Source organism: Haliotis rufescens, unplaced genomic scaffold (genome assembly GCF_023055435.1).
Source record: "Haliotis rufescens isolate VD_foot unplaced genomic scaffold, xgHalRufe1.0.p SCAF_6, whole genome shotgun sequence".
NCBI lineage: Eukaryota > Metazoa > Mollusca > Gastropoda > Lepetellida > Haliotidae > Haliotis > Haliotis rufescens.
The window spans coordinates 26776895-26799378 of NW_025964334.1; the positions used below are offsets into that span (position 1 = coordinate 26776895).

A 22484-nucleotide genomic window follows, 5' to 3' on the forward strand; every position below is an offset into this window, starting at 1 on the left:
GCGTCTCCGTCATCACTGAAGCTGAGCCATTGTTGACGAAGTTAAATAAATAATCTTACATCTTAGAAACTGTTTAGCCAAACAAGGATGCCCCTGGCCATAGCTATGTCCTCAATACTGTAATACAATAGTTGCATGCCGTTACTTCGACATCACATTGCCTCACACATCAAACAGATCATCATCGGGATACGAAGAAACATGAGCCAGATGACACATTGTGACCACCCGATACTCATTTTAGCCAGCTCTCGGAGCACCTATGCTCTTGGTACCTATGATAAAATTTTGAAAATTAGTAATTTTATTCTATATGAAATCTATTTAACGATGACACTCTAGAGCAGTGAAAGTGACCTCATATACCTATATCTACACAGGCGATGTGACACCTCATACTGTGTCATCACTACAGATAATATAGATAAGATATGAGGTACACGTTTACATACACGTACACCTAGAAGGAAAGACAATACCGTAAAGACACTTGTAAATTATTTTAAATTTATGGGTGACGATAAGAAACACAGAAATGAAAGAAAATAACAGATAATGAACAAGGAAGTATAAGAAAATCACAGATAATAAATGCAGAAATCAGAGACAACCACAGATAATGAACACAAAAAATAAAAGGAAATCACAGATAATAAACATGGAAATATAATAAATTCAAGGATAATAAACATGGAAATATAATAAATTCAAGGATAAAGAACATGGAAATATAAGAAAATCACATAATGAACACAGAAATAAAAGGAAATCACAGATAATGAATGCAGAAATCATAGAAAACTACAGAAAAATAATGCAGAAATCAAATAAAATGATACATGTTTCCTTTGTTTTTTTGTTTAACGACACACTCTGCAATATTCCAGCTACATGATGGCGGTCTATAAGTAATTAAGTCTAGACCAGACAATCTAGGGATGGACATCATGAACATCGATCTACGTAGTTCGAAAACGCATGCATTAACCAAGTCAGCAAGCCTGACCACCCGATCCCGTTAGTCGGCTCATATGACAAGCATGGCTTCCTGAAGATCGATTTTTATCCGGATCTTCACGGGTCACAATAATGAATGCAGAAATTAAAGAAAATCACCGATAATGAATAATGATATATGGTAAGTCACTAAATGACGTCAGTAATGACACATCAAGTGATCAATGACACCTGTGTACATGTGTGTATAAACTCGCATATCTTGCATCAAATAATAATAATAATAATAATAATAATAATAATAATAACAACAACAACAACAACGACAGTAACCATTATAAATATATACCAGCATATCAACTTACGTCACTTCGACCCTGATTATATGTCGGGTTTGTTTAAACCATAACGTTAATATATAAACCTTTTATCTGAGTAGTTCCGGTTCACACAATGTATACACGGACACGGAATATACTACGCCCTCGTTATAACGCCGTCACATGATTGTTGATAACTGTTCCTGTTGTGGCTGATCTGTTAACATAAACAGCACAGCCAGGAACGCCGCCACGGTTAGGGACGAGTGGACGCCATGGATTCGGGACGAGGTTGCAGGGTCATCAACGTCATCAAATTCGTTGGAGATGTCGTAATAACATTACTCGGTAAGTGGCAGTAGACTTTATTGTAGAAGTTGGATAGTAATGGTCATGTGTTAAACAGATACTTACAGTGATGCACTGGACAGGCGGGGACAATATCATATGACGCATGTATCGATTACTGCTGTGTGGTGGCAAGCAACAAAAGTGAGTGAGTGAGTGAGTGAGTTTGATTTTACACCGCTTTTAGCAATATTCTAGCAATATCACAGCGGGGGACACCAGAAATGGGCTTCACACATTGTACCCATGTCGGGAATCGAACCTGGCTCTTCGGCGTGGCGAGCGAACGCTTTAACCACTAGGCTACCCGACCGCCCCCGCAGTTTTAAGTACGCAGTACAGCAGTAAGAACTCGTAAAATGTCAAACCAAGACGCTCTCTGAATCTCGGACCTACGGTCGGTCAATCACACTCCCACATCCCCGCTAAACAATCAACATGGTTCGGCTTCCTGGACGTCTTGACTGTACATCCTTTCCTTGCCATTTAGTACAGGGCAATCATGATGGTCTCATACCCCGTTCACATGCACAACATATACTAACGTAAGTAATTTTGCACAGGTGTAACTATACATACGTGTGTATATGTAAATTTACTATGCGTTCACATGAAAATCAACTTAGGTGTGTAAATATAGTATGTAAATTGTGTAAGGTACACATATTCGTCTGATGACGACTTTCAACACAAAACAGGTTGTTTTCCAATCAAAGTTGAATGAGAAGAGATTTACTTCACCGAAAATTTTCGCTTGAAGCTACATGTGTTTGATTTAATTTGTACACACAAATTTGTCTTTTTGAAACCAAAAGAAAACCACGTCAGCTCAACTATGTATAGACGCATAAAAGTTTGCAACTGATGGCAGAAGAACAGATATTAATTAGATTATCCTCTTACGTTAACATAAACGTTCACACAGCTTGATCTGGGAGGACAGCTCAAAGTGATCAGACATTTATCAAGTCATTGGGAGCATATCACGTTCAAAGGCGTCGTCCTCAAAACCTCGATCTATTTATGGACATGACAAATGGATAAAGCTTGATTATATGCCTGTAGTATATCTCCGTTAAGATATATATATATAACTTGTACAGTGGAAACATGACCTCTATCCACGACCGGTTATCCCATGAAAATGAATAAAACGAGGTCAACCTTGCACGGCACACGTGTGACATAGAGTTTTAATATCTTACCACCTGCCTCCTTACTCCGTCGGTAATAACATGGATGACGTCATATGTTTCCGTGACAACCTGCCAGGTTAAAGTACTGTCGGAAATGCTAGATAAATGCATTTCTGGCTTCATCTAATAAATACAAGTGATAGGACTATAAGAAGAACATATATCAAAATAACGCAAATTGACCTAATCTTGCCTGTCCTAACTGACCTTGTGTTTACCCGGAAAATGTACTTAATTATTCGTGTGTTGTCATGCATGTATGAAACGGCCTATAACCTAACACCTGTCTCGAGGTGATGACCTCACACCGCCCCGTGCGTTCTGACAGGTGCAAATGTCACCCGAGTTGGGGTGGGTCTCAAAATATTGCTGTTATTGTACTTGATTGAAATGTGCGTTGATGGGGTAGCAATTGTGGATATGTACAGCATTATATTTACTTGGAAACATGATGGACCAGTTAAAAGCTATGAAACGGGAGTAGTATTGGAAGGTTGAGGTATTTGTTGTTCTACAGGTGGTTTCTTGAGGTAGCATCTATCTCCGCTGATGACGTATATGAATCTGTACAATTGAATGTTGTGTTATGTCTTGCCACGAACTCTTTACGCATAGCCAAGATAGGAACAGCAGTGTTGAGCTCACAATGTCTGACTGGCGTGCGTGAGACCACGTGCCCGTGTTGTGCCGCCAGCAGGTTTCCTATTCAGCCAATCTCATCAAAATCAGATCTAAGTTATGGCTGCCGATAAACAAAGATCTGAGGACATCCCATGACGGGTCACGTCAGAACGAACATTCGCGAACTTGAAATGACTGACAAGAAGTCGACATCAGCCAATTAGAAAGCAGCTTTCTCGAGCTTTACGGCACTCGTTTCAACCTGGCGACTTCCATTTCAGACTACGCTTGAAACATATGTTGACACAGTTCTCGATTCAAATATTGAAAACTGAACAAACGAACATTCCGGAATGTCTAATATATGGTTGAGATTGTATGGCAGTGCTCCCCACGTACTGTACAACGCCTCCTCCGTTCAAATGTTTATACCACGGAAGCGAGAGATAGGCGATAATTTTGACGGAATCAGTCGTACGGGCCGTTACAATCGTTAGGAATACCTCGTGTTCATATTTCCGAGGTTGCATGATTAGAAAACACATTCCGACTGCCACTTTCATGATCTGGTAAGCGACGCTTTGATTGGTCGGATGAAAGGTCGTTCTGACGTGACCCGTAATGGGATGTCCTCAGATCTTGGTTTAGCGATAAGTTTAGAACTAAGATCTGATTTTAATGAGATTGTTATTCAGCCGAATTTTTCTTCATGAGTTGAACTTTCGTTTCAGATGGTCTGAAGTCGACAATGTCATGTATTCCTGTATGGTCGCCTTCAGACTACTCATAGTAGGGGCGACAGTATGTGATACGTTATATTAACTGGCGTTATCCATGACAATGACACTGACGTCGTTTAAAATGGGCTATAACTCTATTCTATGAACACATCACCTCCTATAATGTCTTTAACAAATTCACCAGTTTTCATTTTCGACTCGAAAACTAGCACACATCCATCAATAAGCCTCATTTCATGGGTTGCGGCGAGCAAAACAATGACAAGGTTATTTTGCCTGATGGTCTATGGGTGCTTTGTGTCCATCTGCCGATAGCCACATGTAGTGAGTGGAATGATTCATCAAGGAAAATTATCTGGACAACCTGACTGTGATAGTTATGAATGTTCCGGAGATAATGTGACCCCATAGACAGGATGGAATATTTCCCCCTTAAAACTGTTCGGTCATCGCAGGCGCGGTGTATCGAAATCCCATCTCTTGGAAAGCAATAGTCAGTCCGGGAAACATTAATTGTATCTTTAATTTCGTCCCAAATTCTACGACAAGTCAGGGTTACCTTCTGCTCGTAAAGCTTGTACACTATACGCCTTATCACCCTGTAACAAAGCTGTCTAATATCCTTTAACGTCCCGGTTTTGTCCCGGAGACCACCCCTACACCTGTTTGGTTTTATTTATCATGAATGAATTGAAAACTCCATAGCTTGGTTGGTTCGGAAATTGACCCTATCAAAATTAATAAATGTTTTCTCTCCATCTCTCTAAAGTATAAAGCACTTGTATGCATTTCCTAGAACAGACTCCATGTCATGTACCATGGCCATGGCGATGCAAGTGTAATGTAATATGCATCATGGGAGCAACGTTGACAAAGCAAACGCAGTGTCATTTTATCATTTTAGAAGATGCACATCTAGAATTTTCTCCAAATGATTTTTAGGTGTGGATTAGATGTTTTATGAAGACTACATTATTATCATTATAACGGAGTCACGTGCGCATATTTCTATAGTCCGTTTTAGTGTGTCATCATTGGACTTAGAATGAATGAGAACTTACTGTTTTCGTTCGAATTTGACTCCTGTAAACTTGTCGATACGACTCCTTGCGACTGAAGTACTTCAAACCACAGGTAGGTCGATCGGTAGTTACTCGATATTTCAATAACAACAGTCTGTGAAAAATTATATCCTTTTTCAACAGGCAAAAAGCATTTTTCTATCATTTCCGACAGTACTTTAGTAGAATGCAAAAGAAAACTCAACTAAACTGAAGTTGCCAACATAATTATTGATCAAACTTTATATGAATTTAATTCCCAAACATTTGTTTAGCAATTTGGGAGTGAGAAATAGTATTCATACACATTGAAAAGTCCAAAGATTTCCGTGATTCAGTCCCATTTAACAACGTTTTTCAACCAATCAGAACAGATCACACACTCATATTTAAGGCCTATTTTCATGTGTAATCAGGTTATTAAGCAGGTAGTCAAGTGTCCTGTTTCTGTTACATATTGTCATTTCTCTGCTCGTAACTTCAACTTCGCCTTTATCAAGCAGGTGCAGCATCTCACAAAATTTGAGGTACTATCGAGAATTCTCTTTGTACGAAGATTTCAAAGAGCGTCATGCGACTCTTGCTCAAAAGGTGTTATAACAGGATTACAGTATGTACAAGGCTTCAGTAAAGCTTTCAAAGCTTGTAATGGAAGACATATGGAGGATATTTCCTAATTTGACGCATCAGTGACCAAAATGATGTCCTATGCAATTCCCAATTTTGACCATATATTCCCGTGTTTTTCAGGTGAACACTTGACTTGTCTTTGCATGTATTTGTGACGAGTGCTCACCTTTTCGCGACAACTTTGTATATTTATTACTGTTTGATGGTGATTCATAAACACATGCTTATGATACAGTCGGGATCGTACATCGGAATCTCCTTTCAGCAGAGATTTCTTATGATCATGGAAATGGTTTTGTTGTTTCTATTTATATACATGTATCTGAATAAGAAGACGTGAGATTGCCTGAATACTTCAATTAGAACGTTTTTCATTTGCAGTGTTACTCTTTCTCGGGATCCTTGAGAAGTATGGTGTTCCGTTCCAGCAAGGCTTCTTCTGTGATGATGACACTATCAAGTACCCGTACAAAAAAAGCACGATATCGGTGACGCTGTTGATGATAGTGTCGCTGGCTATACCTCTCGTAGTGGTAAGATACCCACAAACGTGAACAGTTCAAGGTACTGCCTCTAACTGAAGTTAAAATGCATCAGCAGGGAAGTGAGTGAGTTGGGTTTCACGCCGCTTTGAACAGTAATTCAGTTATATCACGGCCTGACAGCTTCATGAAGATGGGAAATCAGTGTGAAACAGGTCTTCTACACATCCCACTCAAGGCCATACGAACATCTATGCTACTTAAAACCCAAGGATCATAATCTGGGAATCAAACCAATTCGTCCCGTTGGGATTCTGAAGAAGAAGATGTTCATGGTGCCTCATGTTTGTTGTGAGAGCTGACAATAGTGGTTTGGGTGGTCAGGCGCTGTCACTCGGCTGATTGCTTGTTACCGTGCACCGTTGACATGATGCCCATGTTATCACCCACTAGTTTGCCTGACCCAGGAAGTATGGAAACGCCGTCGTAATTTAGAGTATATATTGCTGACTACGACGTAAACCAACATCCACTCACTCACTCACTCACTCACTCATGCAAGGAATATTATAAGGAGCAAGCCATTTTTAAAAACGAACTTGAAATAACGAAAATGGGATTTGACTTCATTTTTGAAACATGAACGCTGAACGTCTCTAGTGGGGCGGTGGGGTAGCCTAGTGGTTAAAGCGTTTGTTTGCCACGCCGAAGGTCCGAGTTCGATTCCACACATGTGCACAATGTGTGAAGCCCACTTCTGGAGTCCACACCGTAATCTTGCTGGAATATTGCTGAAATCAGCGTAAATTCATACTCACTCAAATTTGTTTAAGTCAGTTATTATCATGTAGTATTCTCAGTCAAATGAAAGATTTATATTTGACCTTGGCTAATTTAAATATCCGGAAGGACTTGGTGATGCATTCATTAGAAGAATTAAACAATCCTTGTTGTTTTGCACTCTTGACAACGGTACGACGACCTATACTGACACGTCGCTATTACAGTAAAACAAAAGTTGTTTTCCATGAGTAATCTCTACTTCGTCAACCGACAACTTCTAAGGAATGCCTGTCAAACAATTCATGTTGATTATACTGAATAACACACAGTCCAGTTAAGAAACTCAAAAACGTATGTATGTGAGATCAAGTCTAACCTTCAACTTTCGCAGATGGTAATTTGGGACGTACTTTTCAAAGTTTATAAACTGCGTGGAGCCATGACCGGCCAAGCGGCGCTGAGAGGCGTCTATGACGCTGCCCTTGTGTTCCTGTTTGGTTGGGCCCTCACCTTCCTCATCACCGACATCGGGAAGTTCAGCATCGGGCGTCTCAGGCCGCACTTTATTTCCGTGTGTCAGCCCAACCTGAGCACCGTCTGCGCGGGGGGATATACCCAGGACTATACCTGTCAAGGATCCGATACTCAGGCAATATCAGAAGCCAGGTGAGTATTGCGGCGCGACAGTATGCTTCCTCAGTCAACACTGGCATTGTGTCTGTTTGTTGTTTAACGCCGGACTCAGCAATACTCCACCTACATTTGTATGTGACGGCGACCTGTAAATAATCTAGGCGTGACCAGACAATCCAGTGATTGACATCATGAGTATCGATATGATGATATGCAGTCAGCGAGCCTGACCACCCGATCCCGTTCGATAAGAATGGGTTGCTGAAGACCAATTCTAACCCGGACCTTCTCGTGGGTCGAATTGTGTACGGTGTACCCAAGTGTATATAAGTATCCCTCCAACAACAAGACTCTAACACAATATCTCTACATACTGATACTAAGATTCTGTTGTAAAGGTAGTGAACGTGCTTTCACAAGTTGCCATGGTTTTGGTTTCTGTAATATAGAACGCCAGAGAATAACCAGTTTCGATTATCTGAAGAAACAGATTCCACTAGACGTACAAGGCAAAATACTGGTGAAAAATATATGAATGGATCATTACAAATCAGTGATGACACTGGGGTAAGCATGCCCTGACCTACCATAGAGTAGCACCTGACACTCATACGATTTGCTTAAAAAGGTAAGTTGGTTGGTTGGTTGGTTGGTTGGTTGTTTGACGCCACACTCAGCAATATTCCAGCTGTATGCCGGCGGTCTGTAAATAATCGAGTCTGGACCAGACAATCCAGTGATTGATATCATGAGCATCGATCAACGCAATTGGGATACGATGACATGCTTCAACCGAGCCTGACCACCCGATCCCGTTAGTCGCCTCTTACGACAAGCATAGTCGCATTTTAAAGCATGGGTTGCTGAAGACCTATTCTACCCGGATCTTCACGGGTCTAAAAAAGGTAGTATTTGTTGCAAGTTCCATCTTTCGGGCAATGTTGGAAGCCATCTTGAATGGCGAGGCGAACTACCTCCCGCGCTGGATCGCGAGTACACGCGTGCGCTCGCGCGGTCAGTCGCGTTCAACAGCGCGCGCGCTCGCTTAATATCACGAGCGCCCGCCCTCCTGAACACGCCTCGTGGTCATCACTGATTTTCAGTAATCCATACGTACAGTTGTCTCCGCTACTTGCCCATTTACACCCAAAGGAATCGGTTTCGTCGGATAATTGAGATTGGTTTTTCTCGGGCGTTGACGTTTTATATTTTCTTGCAACAAGTTTCAACACTTTGCGGTCATCTGCTCTACTTCAGGAGGGTTCGCATTAAGTTCACACATCATTTGATTGGCTGATCCAAATAGGCGGAATAAATTGACAGACGCCACTATAACAATGTATAGCAGTCGTGTGTATTCACGGTGACTGACAAATGTCGTGCATACCAAACCTGACAATGGTTTGTTTGTTTGTTTATTGTTTAACGCCGCACTCAGCAATATTCCAGCTGTATGACGGCGGTCTGTAAATAATCGAGCCTGGACCAGGCAATCCAGTGATTAATATCATTAGCATCGATCCACGCAATTGGGATCGATGACATGCATCAACCAAGTCAGCGAGCCTGACCAGCCGATCCCGTTAGTCGCCTTTTGCGACAAGCAGAGTCACCTTTTACGGCATGCATGGGTTGCTGAAGACCTATTCTACCCCGGAATCTTCACGGGTCCTGACAATGGTAACTCGAGTGATATTTGTATATAAAGAATTATTATATATGTATTTGTATTTATATTTATATCATATTTCTGCAGAGTGTCTTTCCCATCCGGACATGCATCGATTTCCTTCTTCGGGATGACATATTTTGCGGTATGTTATGCTTATTACCCAAGGGGTTTGCCCACATGCAAAGGCTTATATCTTTACAGTAGGCAATAGAGGTACATGCCATTTAAAAGTTGAAAGGGCATTATTAAAAAAGTGATTTTCTTAATAATAACGCTAGTTTATAGAACTTCATTAGGTACACTACAACGGAGGTGCGACTTTCATACATTAAAACACGAAATGAATTGAATGTACACTTAGCAATATATCATCTTGGTATATAATATTTTTTCATTTTTTATATCATGGACATTTAATGTGACATGAAATTCATTATCAATCAATTTTAATAACAAGACTGTGTCTTTCTGCGAAGATGCTGCCAACGTCCTATAGCTATTTGTAGCCCCACCCAGTTCTCAGTCATTCTTGCCATTTGATTGCTTGTTATCGGTCCACACCTTTAGGTACTCCTTTCGCTACAATCATTCCTATTTCAACTACTATGAATGTCGTACATTTTTGCGCGTCGTGCAGGTGGGAGGTGTGTGTGTGTGTGTGTGTGTGTGTGTGTGTGTGTGTGTGTGTGTGTGTGTGTGTGTGTGTTTTAGGTTTGTCGCTGGTATCCGACGTTCGGCTATCCGGGCAAAGTAGAAATTTTAAAGATAGACGACGGGAACCTACTTAACAGTTGATGATGTTCTTACAGGTGTTCCTGTACGCCCGGTTACCAAAATCAGGCCCAAGTCTCCTAAAACCGTTTGCCATGGCTCTGGTGCTGAGCGTGGCTTTCTACATCTCCCTGTCACGTGTCTTCGACTACTGGCACCATCCTGGTGACGTCATATTTGGCGCTTTTCTTGGGGCTTCTGTTGCTGTTACCTTGGTGAGTGAAATAGTACTTGTAACGTCATACTTGTCATATTTTACATTCAGTGAGGGGTGTGTGGGTGGTGGGGGTTAACAATATTTCAGTTATATTACAGCATGTCAGCTTACTTCGGGAGAAAACCAAATTCGTCACAGATCTACACACGGGTATGGTGCTGACAAACCAAGAGTCATAATCGAAACGAATCTTGGATTCGAACCATAGACCCGTGGGGATTCCTGGGGAAAATATTTCCCAAGTACCCATGCGCGTCGTTAGAGCCGAACAACGAGGATGAGATTGACTGATTGGGTCGCCGCGCGTGCTCTCACACACTCACATATGTCTGAACAAACTCGATTATATTCATTCAATATCATTTATATTCTTCACGTGATGATATATAATGATTACACTAATTAACGACTAATTGCATCTTACATCATTTTCATAACATTTAGTTTTAGTTTGAGCAAAACTTTGATGCTTGTATTTTATTTTATCTTACAGAGCATTTTCGTTGCGAAGCTGCGATCAGCGTCAGACAAGCCGGGAGGTGATATACCAGTTGTCGCAAAATTGTAACCTTGGCACTAAGAACGAAACCATCTCGACCATGAATATGTCAGAGGCATGGGCGACGTATCTACAAGGAAAACTATATATAAGTTCTTGAATTTGAATGTATTTAAATGTTACGGATCAGGTATTACATATATTTCAAATTAACTAAAGAATTTCTACATTTCACATTTGTCATAATATATTCATTTATATCTCAACCTCTGAGTAAACCGCAAATGAAACATTTTCCCTCCCATTTCCTTCTTGTGTGTTTATGAGATTAAAGTCTGCCGTGAGGTGACGAATCTTTTCTTTTTCTCCTCCATCCTTTTTTTCCAGTTCTTTTCCTTGGTGTTTCCCAAACCTTCACTACCTACAGTAGAAATATTGCAATAAGAAACTCCCGGGCAAGAGGCGGTATACACTTGATTTGGCCAAACGATTACACATGTTATCAAAACGCTACTTGGCTGAAAACAGTCGCAGCAAACTTAAGGTCCAAAACACAACTATGATACCCGCATCAAACATACGCCGCAATAATATTCTAATTCAGTAGGTTATCAAGAGTGACACGTGAAACATGTGGTCGGACGTTGTCTTGCTGAAAATCTCTCTTTGAGGGTCGATAACGAGAAGCTGGTGACGTTGGAGAATTTCACCTATATGACCGATGGGATTATTTCGAGTTGCAGGGTTTAGACGTGGCATATCGAAAATTACACATGCAACAGTAGACGTTTTACCGAAAGAATCCCATCCTTTTTACACCCTATTTCTCCGAAAATCACGTATAAAGTGCATGCAGAATTTCGGAAAATACGTGTCAATAAATTACCAAACGGTAGCTTGGGCAATGTGATCAAATCAGAAAACACTGTTAAGTAACATTTGGGAAATAAGTTACTTTATAAAACTTTTTAGCCCGTGAAGATCCGGGTTAGAATAGGTCTTCAGCAACACATGCTTGACATAAAGGGTGACTATGCTTGTTGTAAGAGGCGACTAACGGGATCGCTGACTTTGTTGATGCATGTCATCGTATCCAAATTGTGTGGATCGACGCAATATAGCAATATTTCAACTACATGACGGCGGTCTGTAAATAAATCGAGTCTGGACCAGACAAGATTATTCGAGTGAGTTGGGTTTAACGCTTTTAACAGTATTCCAGACACTACTATATCGCGGCGTCTCATCATGATGTGGGAATGTGGGAGGAACGTCCGATGTGATGCAAGCATTAGACGTTTACCACTTCGGTGAAACCCAAAAGCAGGGGTATGGTGTTGACAAACCTAGACACATAACAGCGACAGTTCGATCAATGGACACAAGCCTACAGGCAACGTAATCGCCCCAACACGACTAATTGGGATCGCATGGTTACTAGGAGTACTATTACTTTTAACTACTGACCACTGATATATGGGTGAGTGAGTGAGTGAGTATGGTTTTACGCCGCTTTTAGCAATATTCCAGCAATATCACGGCGGGGGACACCAGAAATGGGCTTCACACATTGTACGCATGTCGGGAATCGAACCGGGTCTTCGGCGTCAAGAGCGAACGCTTTAACCACTAGGCTACCCGACCGCCTCACTAATATATGAAAGAGAAAGGTAATTTGAGCGCTTACCACTGATATGCAATTTTAACATGGATACTCCACTTAGACACATAATACCAACTCCTCAATGCTGAGGCCAGGCAGGGTAACAGCAAATACCGTCTTTAAACGTAAGACGCGGACAGGGGATCGAACACCGACCTTCCGGTCTCCGCATAGATGCCCTATCCACTAAACCACGGAGACGGTCCACTAATAACAACAAACCTCTGATATATGAAAGAGAAAGTTTATTTGAATGAAAACATTGCAACAATGACTGCCTCAGTGATCACGTCATTCGAGACTGCCACAGTATAATATATGGAATGTCAGTGTTAAAGCTGTTAACACGTTTACCGGGGATGTACATCGTAACGTACCAACAACAACGTACATATGAATAATTTAATTACAAAATTAACTTTAATCACGATACAATTAATTTCAAAAGAATGATTCCATAATCATTTAAATGGATTTAATATGTTCATTTTTAAATTTGCATTTGTTTTAATCAACCCTTTGGAAGTTGCTAATCTATCAGCAAACATTGCAACAGTCACGGGTGTAAGGCTTCTCTCTACAGACTATTGTTTACAGGTAAAATTCGTATTTGACATAAAGCCCTAGCGCCTGACTCCCAAACAAGTTTATTATTGTTTCTCAAAAGTTCCACATTGGAAAATTGATCATACTATTTTGATACACTTCGTTTCATTGACATATTATATTAACACCATTATTGTGAGATCGTAAGGCTTTATCTCAATAACATTTTTTCACTTAGGTGCCGACCATTTCATATTGGAGGTAGCCTGAATGATTTATTTAAGAAACACACTTGGCAAAAATGTCATTTTTGTGGCAGACAATTTTTCTTTTTCAACAGTCCGAAGCATAATCATTGTTTTCAAGAATTTTCTGGAACAATTAATTTTTTCGATAAAACCACAGACAGTCCCAGTCCTCCGATCGGATATGAAATGGTCGCTCCCTTATGGAGTCTTATTTTTAATCTTGGACATTCTCTGAATACATGAATAGGAAAATAGTTCACAATACGACTTTAAAACACAAATAACATTAACTTAATAACATATGTAACATTCCCAGGACGGATATAACATCGGATCGGATTGGAAAATGTGTAGAACATTAATGTATATTGGTCATAACGGAGGAAATATTTGCAGCATTAAAAGATGCAAATAGCATCAGACTCAGCTGGACTTGCATCAATACATGCCGGTATCACAGAACAGAATACTGCTGAAGCTTCACCTTCTGGACGGATGGTTAGGTAAGTGTATATAGGAGAACAGCTATACATCTGCTTTAGGAGTTATCACGCATCGTTAATGCTCAGCAGCAAGACGAGTGCATAAGGCGTGTTTTTCAAGAAAAGATTTGAAACTGATAGAAAAAAAAAATCTTTTTAAGTTGGCATGTTCTTGTCTTGATACATAAAGTTTTATAAATGCAAAAATACTATATTTTACCATTGTAACTTGTCATTTGTTAATGTATTGGTTTGGTAATTCCATGTTAAAGTACATGATATACTTTGTACATATGTATATCTACACACGAGGTTGGATTTTTACAGTCACTATATACAAATACACAATAGAATTAACACTATTTCACAAATACTTTTTTCCACACCACACATATTAGACCGCGAAAGGAAAATAAAAAAAGATATTTTTCTTTGTAAAAGAGGTACAGGAAATAACAATATTAGATCACTGATCATCGTCGAAATTAACTAAAGTTGCGTTATTATTTTGGGATAAATAAAATGACCGAAGTAATGTGCTTCTCAATTAGAGTAATTATATTACCATACACACATTTTTAGATGGTAAACATTTGTGCCAATGTAAAAATATGAATTGCTTCACAAACAATCGATTGTTAAAAGTACAATCAGTCAATACTGGGGCCATTATCACTGCCATTGTCCTTTATGAGAATGCATATCCGATAACTATGTGGCGTCACTTCCGGTTTAGTATTTCCACAGCAACGTCGCGATTGCCAAGATGAGTATGATTGCCACTGAAGGATGTGAAATGCAGCATCCGCGACCTGTCAAAGATAAAACAAAACGAAGCTGATTCAGAGTGTAGGTGCATATACCCAATGGCAAATGAAGTGAGTGAGTTGGGTTTAACGCCTTTTAACATTATTCTAGTTATATCGCGGCGTGTCAGCTTAATGTGGAAGAAAGCCCGAAGTGATGCAGGTCTCCGATGTTTATCACTTCGGCGAAACCCACGAGCACGGGTTTGGCGCTGACAAACGTAGAAACATAATCGGGGCGAACCGGGATTCGAACCCACAATCATGGGTTTCTGGAGAGCCCAAGGGACGCAACTCGCGATCGGCAAAGCGAATCGCGTCGCCTTAGACGACTGGGCCACCCGTCGTTGAGTTTTGTTTTTTATGTAATTTAGTTTTCCGCGATATATTTTGTATTGCAGGCGTGTCATTATACATACTTATACATGACACTTACTTGTTTTCTTGTTTTGGTTTGTTGTTTTACGCCGCACTCAGCAATATTCCAGCTATATGACGGCGGTGTAAATAATCGGGTCTGGACCAGACAATCCGGTGATTGATATCATGAGCATCGATCCACGCAATTGGGATCGATGACATACATCAACCAAGTCAGCGAGCCTGGCCTGATTACTCGGTCCCGTTAGTCGCCTTTTGAGACAAGCATAGTCGCCTTTTACGGCAAGCATGGGTTGCTGAAGACCTGTTCTACCCCGGATCTTCACGGGTCGACAATTATTTGTAATATAATGAAAGCAATATATGTTTTATGTGTACTATTTAGTAATACTCATACACTGTAATATGTCCCATATATCTGATTTAGTACTGCTCCTACTGTACAATGTTTGTATTTAATAATTATCAAAAATAAAAAAATAAAAAGAATAATCATAGAAAGGATTTATATTTATCAATATGCTTCAGACAACAGGTAGCATTTTGTTCGCTCCTGTTTACAGAAAGCAGTCTCATAGAAGTTAATAAATTGGTAAATTTATCGGTATACGATTAAACGAATAGTTGTTTAACACAAGCCAAAAGCTGAAGCTCTTCTCTATACACTTACATGCTTGTAGAACGAGGCTGACGTGGCCTTGCACCAGGTACTGTTTCTGGGTGACGTCATCACAGCCTACATCCTGGTCATTCTGTATACTGCTGAGACACGTGCTGAACGTTCTGCCAGCCCTGGAAACATACAGCAGTGATAAAATCATCCCATAGAGCACTGCGTTGGACATCACGAGACAATGATAATGATAACGAGACATGTATAGTGCCGGGCAAAAGTAAGTATACACTTGAATATTGGATTTGAACAAAAAAAATGACAGTTATCAAAACTGTTACAAGGCTAAAAAATATCGCTGAAACATTGCAAACTTATAAAACACAACTATGAACTCGTATCAAATAAATCACCATCGGATAACTATTTCTTGTTAGTTTCATTTTAGCCACACAAACAGGTAAGAAAAAATAGATGTTTCGATTAGCTGATGCTATCAGAAGCGCTATGTGATTGAAGTCGGATAGTACACCACAGCTCTTAATTTTACTTGTGCGCTCAATACACTTAAACGTCGTTAACCTTTTCTACATAGGATTCTCCTAGTGAACATTTATATCGACCACGAGGCAGATGTGCGGACAAACACGATTCAGAACAACATTTTAAAGCATATTTTTGCAAAACCCTTAAAGTAGAACTAGGCTTAGGCAAATCGACAACCCAAGCAAGCGGATTTCAAGTCCTAACACATGATTTTGCTAGTTTGATACCTCGATCTGAATTATGTGTATCAACCTAGTAGCATAGAATATATTCAATTCAATTCTTTATTGTGTGAAAGACAGTATGCCCACATACAACAGAGTTACATAACATAGTTTATAACATACAAATATGTTATGTAACTCCATATAATATACAAGAAGCGCCAATGAAAGAGAAAGAATTATCCACCGAAACATAGCAAAATATACAAACCAGGGAGAATTATATGAATGGATCACTGAAAACAGTGATGACACCAGGAGTACGCAGAGACTTTGTCTCATCTTTAATTGGTTTGCTAATTTCAATGTTAAGGCCCTGGCTGAAACTTGTCTCCTTTGGTGTGGACTATGTACGTACGTGCACTTGTTTGCTGTTGACGTGGTGTCGCTTGTAGCATACGCAACCTGGCACTTGCAGGTCTCTGTCTGGACTAACAAAACAAACAAAAAACAATACGTGTGTAAACGTGTAGATAAATTACTCAGTAATATTACAGGTTTTCCTGTTATTATTGTGTATTTAATAGCTCCAGCCAAATGGCTTTATTGTGTAAGGGAGATAACTTCTCCGTGCATATTATTTGTCTTTGATATCATGAGGAGGCTTTAAGAAGCAATAACTCCCAATGGCAAGTTTTGTCTTGTCACAAAGGGGTGAAGACTGGTGTCGCGGGCTTCAGATTGGTCACCATGCTTTTTCCTAGTCGACTCATCCAGGCTGACACCCCCGGCCATCCTCCCAACACCCCCGCCCCCATTACAATTACCTCCACCACCCTCCCCCAACAACATCTGTGTGGAGGTGGGGTGCTGGGATTTTGTCGACAAAAAGAAATGGTACCAGAGTACGATTAAAACATTTTTTTTTTTAAACTGTGGAAAAAAGTATCTGCCAAAAAAATACATTGTGCAAGAAAAAATATTAATTATAATTATCTGGTTCTGCAGATATGTAGCTGAAAACATATCTTGTCTTCGTACAAAGCCCCTGCCCCCAAGACTATCAAATGGCCGGGCCCCCAAGACTATCAAATGGCCCGGCCCCCAAGACTATCAAATGGCCGGTCCGTTACTACAGTTAGTTTTCACCTTTAAATATATTGGGAATTCAGTCTTAATCATCATATGACAAAGTCACACAATTAAATTTGTATCTTTTTATATTTGCTGTGTAGAATAACTCGAAGTGTCCTAACAAAACATATTAACACATGTATGAGCCATACGTACAGCAGGATGGTGACCCTGACGTTAGGCCGGCCAGCCTTGTTTGAAATCCATTGGCAACCTCTGACTGTGTCTGCGTATTGTCACAACTTTTTGATGTCGTCGCAGACAGGCAGGACAGGGCATTCATCGTATATCTAGAATCAGTGAAGATAGGTTTAGTGAAAGGAGTTCTTTTCAAAGCAACAACTACAATGGAAATTGTCTAAAGCGGACTTGTGTGTCCGGTTAAGACAGCGGACTTGCGTGTCCGTTTTAGACCGCAGTCCGGATTAGAGTAAACAAATTATTACTATTCTTATCCCTCACAACCAGATGATATTATCATGTATTATGTTTATCTCAAAAGAGTTTAAGAATTTTTAGACAATCGTGTAAATGCCGACAATGCCATTGTCAATGCCTATCAGTGTATCAGAGTGTATGAGTTTGATAACGTTGAAATAGTCGAGTCGTTAGCAGAAACTTGAATATGGAAAGGGTATGGTCGCTTTTATTTTATTTGAACATTATGTTAGTGGTATCACGGCGTGTAAGCTTCCTGGTGTAAAATCACCCAAAGCCATGCAGGAATTAGGCGTTTACCAATTGTTTAAACCAACGAGCACGGGTATGGTACCGACAAGCCTAGAAAAATATTCAGGCGAAACGGATTCGAACCGACGATCAAAAGTACTGCGACCAGTGACCCTAGACTGCCATGGAAGTATGTGAGACAGGATGTATACAATCCTCCCTGATGTACTCAACTCATATTTGATGAACTCGCAAGGGGTAAACCCACATCCCCCTGGTTAAAAAATTAGGGGCCTAGTGGTCAAAGTGTTCACACGTATGCTGAAAGCACGAGTTCGATGCCACTCTTGGGTACAATGTGTGAAGCCATCATCCGTCCTGATAAAGCTGGACTATTGCTAAAAACAGATAAAACCTAGGTCATGTTGCATGTAGGGTTGAAGACGTACCTGCAGTCTTGAGTTGAATTAGCGGCGACGTTAGTGGTGTACGTCTGTTGACACTGACACGTGTCAGGCAGCGCTGGGGGATGGAAAGTAGTATACATGGAAGACATGACGTACTGAATACAACTATACAACATACCATGTGTACTGAGGTCACATGGTGAATATATACTTGGTAATTATGGTAAAATAGCGCTTGCAATATTATTTTCAATGAATTTCAAATTTCAAATATTAAGTTATTTTTTAGGGAAAATTTAAAACTTGAACTGTTATCTGAAGGACGATTGTGTGATCAATCCCAGGATATGATTATTGTCATAAACATTCCAACATTAGTAATGTGTTGATACGTTTTACTATTAACTGTGGAGAAAGCTTTGAATATATATTTTAACATTTTGTGAGGTAAGCACATCACCGTAGCTCTGCACGTTGTTGGTTTAGTAATTAAAATGTAGAAGGATACAAAAGAGTTTAAAAAGAAAAAAATATAATCATGCAACGTTATATCCTTCATGTAATGCGACGTTATATCCTTTATGTAATGCACCGTTATATCCTTTATGTAATGCAACGTTATATCCTTTATGTAATGCACCGTTATATCCTTTATGTAATGCAACGTTATATCCTTTATGTAATGCAACTTTATATCTTTTATGTAATGCAACGTTATATCCTTCATGTAATGCAACGTTATATCCTTCATGTAATGCAACGTTATATCCTTTATGTAATGCAACGTTATATCCTTTATGTAATACATAAAGAGAAGTTTATACTGTTATAATTAGAGCTAATATCATAAAGTAGATATAAAATATTTACAGCTAAGTAAACAAAACTGCCGGGCAAAGGAAAGTATACACCCATGTTTTATTGTTGCTTAAAATGAAACAAACAAGAAACGGCTATCATAGTTGTAGCTATGTTTTGAACCTTTCGTTTGCAGTCTTTCGACGACTGTTTTCTGCCCATTTACGTTTTATAATGTTTGTTATGTTTTGGCCAAATCCAAGTTTCAAGTTTACACTTTCTTTTGCCAAGCAGTTTATGTGACTATCTGTCACGTTAGGATTTAATTATCTTTTGATTGTTGGATGCATATTTCGGTGATTATTGCAAATATTATGCTGTTGTATTATCGCATGTATGTAATACATCGTTACCTATGGGTCAGTGACCTTCCTTCAATGACAAAACATATTCAAACCAGGGTTTGACACCATTCCCATTAACAAGCATATGTTAACTCGTCTATATGCAAAACATGGCCTTATTTGAGACTGGGTTCACTACCGGTGCAGCAAACATGAGACGATAATATATCATATATATTGGTCATATATATAAGACATTAGTTATGGCAGATTAAAACTGTGTGAATCTGTATACACGTATAAACTGTGTGAATAACTGTTAGCAAGTGCATATTTTATGTTACAATGTGTAAGTAAACTACATACTACTGTTAAATGATAAACAAAATCATTCTTAACTTACATTTCATGATCTGTTCAGCAAACTGAAAAATGCCTCTCTTTTGCCCTCACATATAAACTAGGGCGTACAGGCATATATTTACACACATAAATAAACACACACACACATGCACACACACGCACACACACATACTTATGAACACATTACACGCATTCTGTCCGGACCTGTCTAACAAATTCATGGACATGTCACTGTTCACAAATTGCAGCAATTTTCCTCGATTTCTTATACGGCATTTAACTTTTAGTACATTTACAAACTTACTTGATTTGGACGGACCTGTACTAGTTATCCTGACGAATGCAGGTTGCTGACGCCTTACATTATTCGCTTTGGGAATTAATTCGTAATGACAAATATCAAGCAGCTGGCGGTGCTGCAGAGCTTTCAAGTTTTCCGTATTTCTTCTGACGACAGAGATGTCCATTTTTAGAGAAAAAGGTGAGATGTTTCGCTGTCACTATTATGATCTCTAAAATTCCCACACTATTTTTTTTCAGTTGGAACACTTGCATGCCTTATGGTTAAAACGAAATGAAATTAAGTCGGCCATCTATTAATAACGAAATTCCGCTTTCAAAATAAAACCTACCACAGCCATTTATGGTAGTAATCTTTGCCAAGGAAGCTGTCGTAAGTGCAGCGTTGGTGGTTCCAGAACAGCCGACGTCCGTCGCAACGCTGAGGCAAGCAAAGTAGTTCAAGCCAGCCCTGAAATCATACATTGTCTTGGGGTGAAACGCTTTGAAACCTGTTTCCGTTAAATGAAGGCCTCAGCTGTTTTATTGTCATTTTTAGAAGTTGGTAAGTAACAGTAAAGACAACATATTTTATAGATGACAACTTTTTTATTCTAATATGATGCGACGTTTCGATTAAGATCCTTATAGCGTTTCTTTGCAGTTCTCATTCATAAACCATCTTGTCTTTCCTGACATGGAGGTCTGTTAGCTAAATGTCACGGAAAGCCCGAGGTGATGCAGGTCCTGGACGCTTACCTGCTGTGTTGGGGTATCTGAGATAGAGGAACTGATAATGTCTTCAAAGAGGTCATAATCTCTAAATATTTCATCAAAATGTTATAATAATGGGTTTTTTAACTGTTTCCACAAGAGGCTAGCACATTTCTCAAGCAATAGTGTGTTGCTGTTGCAAATGAGTACCAACATAATTCTTTGCTGTCATATATTATGAAAATGGACAATGTTGGTTGTTTCCGTTACTCATTGGCTGGACAACGTCGGGACGATGATTATATTGTGTGTAGTATTGGTTATTTCTGTTACTCAATGGCTGGGCAACGCTGGAATGATGATTTAATTGTGGTTAGTACTGGTTATTTCTGTTACCCAATGGCTGGACAACGCTAGGACGATGATTTAATTGCCGCGTAGTATTGGTTGTTTCCGTTACTCAATGGCTGGGAAAAAATGGAACGATTATATAATTGTGGATAGTATTGGTTGTTTCCGTTAATCAATGGCTTGGCAACGCTGGGACGATGATTCAATTGTGGGTAGTATTGGTTGTGACCGTTACTCAATGGCTGGACAACGCTGGGACGATGATTTAATTGTTGATAGTATTGGTTGTGTCCGTTACTCACTGGCTGGGCAAAAATGGGACGATGATATAATTGTGGATAGTATTGGTTGTTTCCGTTAATCAATGGCTTGGCAACGCTGGGACGATGATTCAATTGTGGGTAGTATTGGTTGTTTCCGTTACTCAATGGCTGGACAACGCTGGGACGATGATTTAATTGTTGATAGTATTGGTTGTTTCCGTTACTCAATGGCTGGACAACGCTGGGATGATGATTTAATCGTAGGTAGTATTGGTTGTTTCCGTTACTCAATGGCTGGACAAAAATGGGACGATTTTTTAATTGTGGGTAGTATTGGTTGTTTCCGTTACTCAATGGCTAGGCAACGCTGGGACAATGATTTAATTGTGGCCAGTATTGATTGTTTCCGTTACTCAATGGCTGGACAACGCTAGGACGATGATTTAATTGTGGATAGTATTGGTTGTGTCCGTTACTCAATGGCTGGACATCGCTGGGATGATGATTTAATTATAGCCAGTATTGGTTGTGTCCGTTACTCAATGGCTGGGCAAAAATGGGACGATGATTTAATTGTGGGTAGTATTGGTTGTTTCCGTTACTCAATGGCTAGACAACGCTGGGACAATGATTTAATTGTGGGTAGTATTGATTGTTTCCGTTACTCAATGGCTGGACAACGCTGGGACAATGATTTAATTGTGGCCAGTATTGGTTGTTTCCGTTACTCAATGGCTAGACAACGCTGGGACGATGATTTAATTGTGGATAGTATTGGTTGTT

The 22484-nt window shown here is 39.7% G+C and overlaps 2 protein-coding genes across 12 annotated transcripts in view; one reads left to right on the forward strand and one right to left on the reverse strand.

Annotated features, from left to right (window-relative positions):
* The first annotated feature begins 1468 nt into the window (after positions 1–1468).
* On the forward strand, positions 1469–11301 carry LOC124118798 (phospholipid phosphatase 1-like). The gene is made up of 6 exons (XM_046481096.2): positions 1469–1625; positions 6255–6406; positions 7530–7804; positions 9528–9585; positions 10253–10429; positions 10925–11301. The coding sequence occupies exons 1-6, from the start codon at positions 1553–1555 to the stop codon at positions 10997–10999; spliced, it is 810 nt and encodes a 269-aa protein (XP_046337052.1). The 5' UTR covers positions 1469–1552; the 3' UTR covers positions 11000–11301.
* Positions 11302–12823: 1522 nt separating this feature from the next.
* Positions 12824–22484, reverse strand: part of LOC124118796 (G surface protein, allelic form 156-like) — a 190918-nt gene continuing 181257 nt past the window's right edge. For 10 of the 11 annotated variants that reach the window (XM_048386100.1, XM_048386092.1, XM_048386094.1 and 7 more), the window contains 6 exons: positions 20727–20845; positions 18632–18704; positions 17670–17803; positions 16798–16870; positions 15727–15848; positions 12824–14681 (listed from right to left, as the gene is read on the reverse strand). In XM_048386100.1, coding sequence (XP_048242057.1) covers positions 14602–14681; positions 15727–15848; positions 16798–16870; positions 17670–17803; positions 18632–18704; positions 20727–20845 — 601 coding nt within the window. In that variant the 3' untranslated portion in view covers positions 12824–14601. Of the gene's footprint in view, positions 14682–15726; positions 15849–16797; positions 16871–17669; positions 17804–18631; positions 18705–20118; positions 20157–20726; positions 20846–22484 lie in introns of those variants that run through there. The other variant, XM_048386095.1, reaches the window with a different exon arrangement.

Bases quoted from the DNA above. Each gene is read 5' to 3' on its own strand.
- LOC124118798 (XM_046481096.2), top strand. From the start codon at position 1,553: ATGGATTCGGGACGAGGTTGCAGGGTCATCAACGTCATCAAATTCGTT. The intron at 6,407-7,529 runs GTAAGATACCCA...CAACTTTCGCAG, and splicing joins TGGCTATACCTCTCGTAGTG to ATGGTAATTTGGGACGTACT. The intron at 9,586-10,252 runs GTATGTTATGCT...ATGTTCTTACAG, and splicing joins TCGGGATGACATATTTTGCG to GTGTTCCTGTACGCCCGGTT.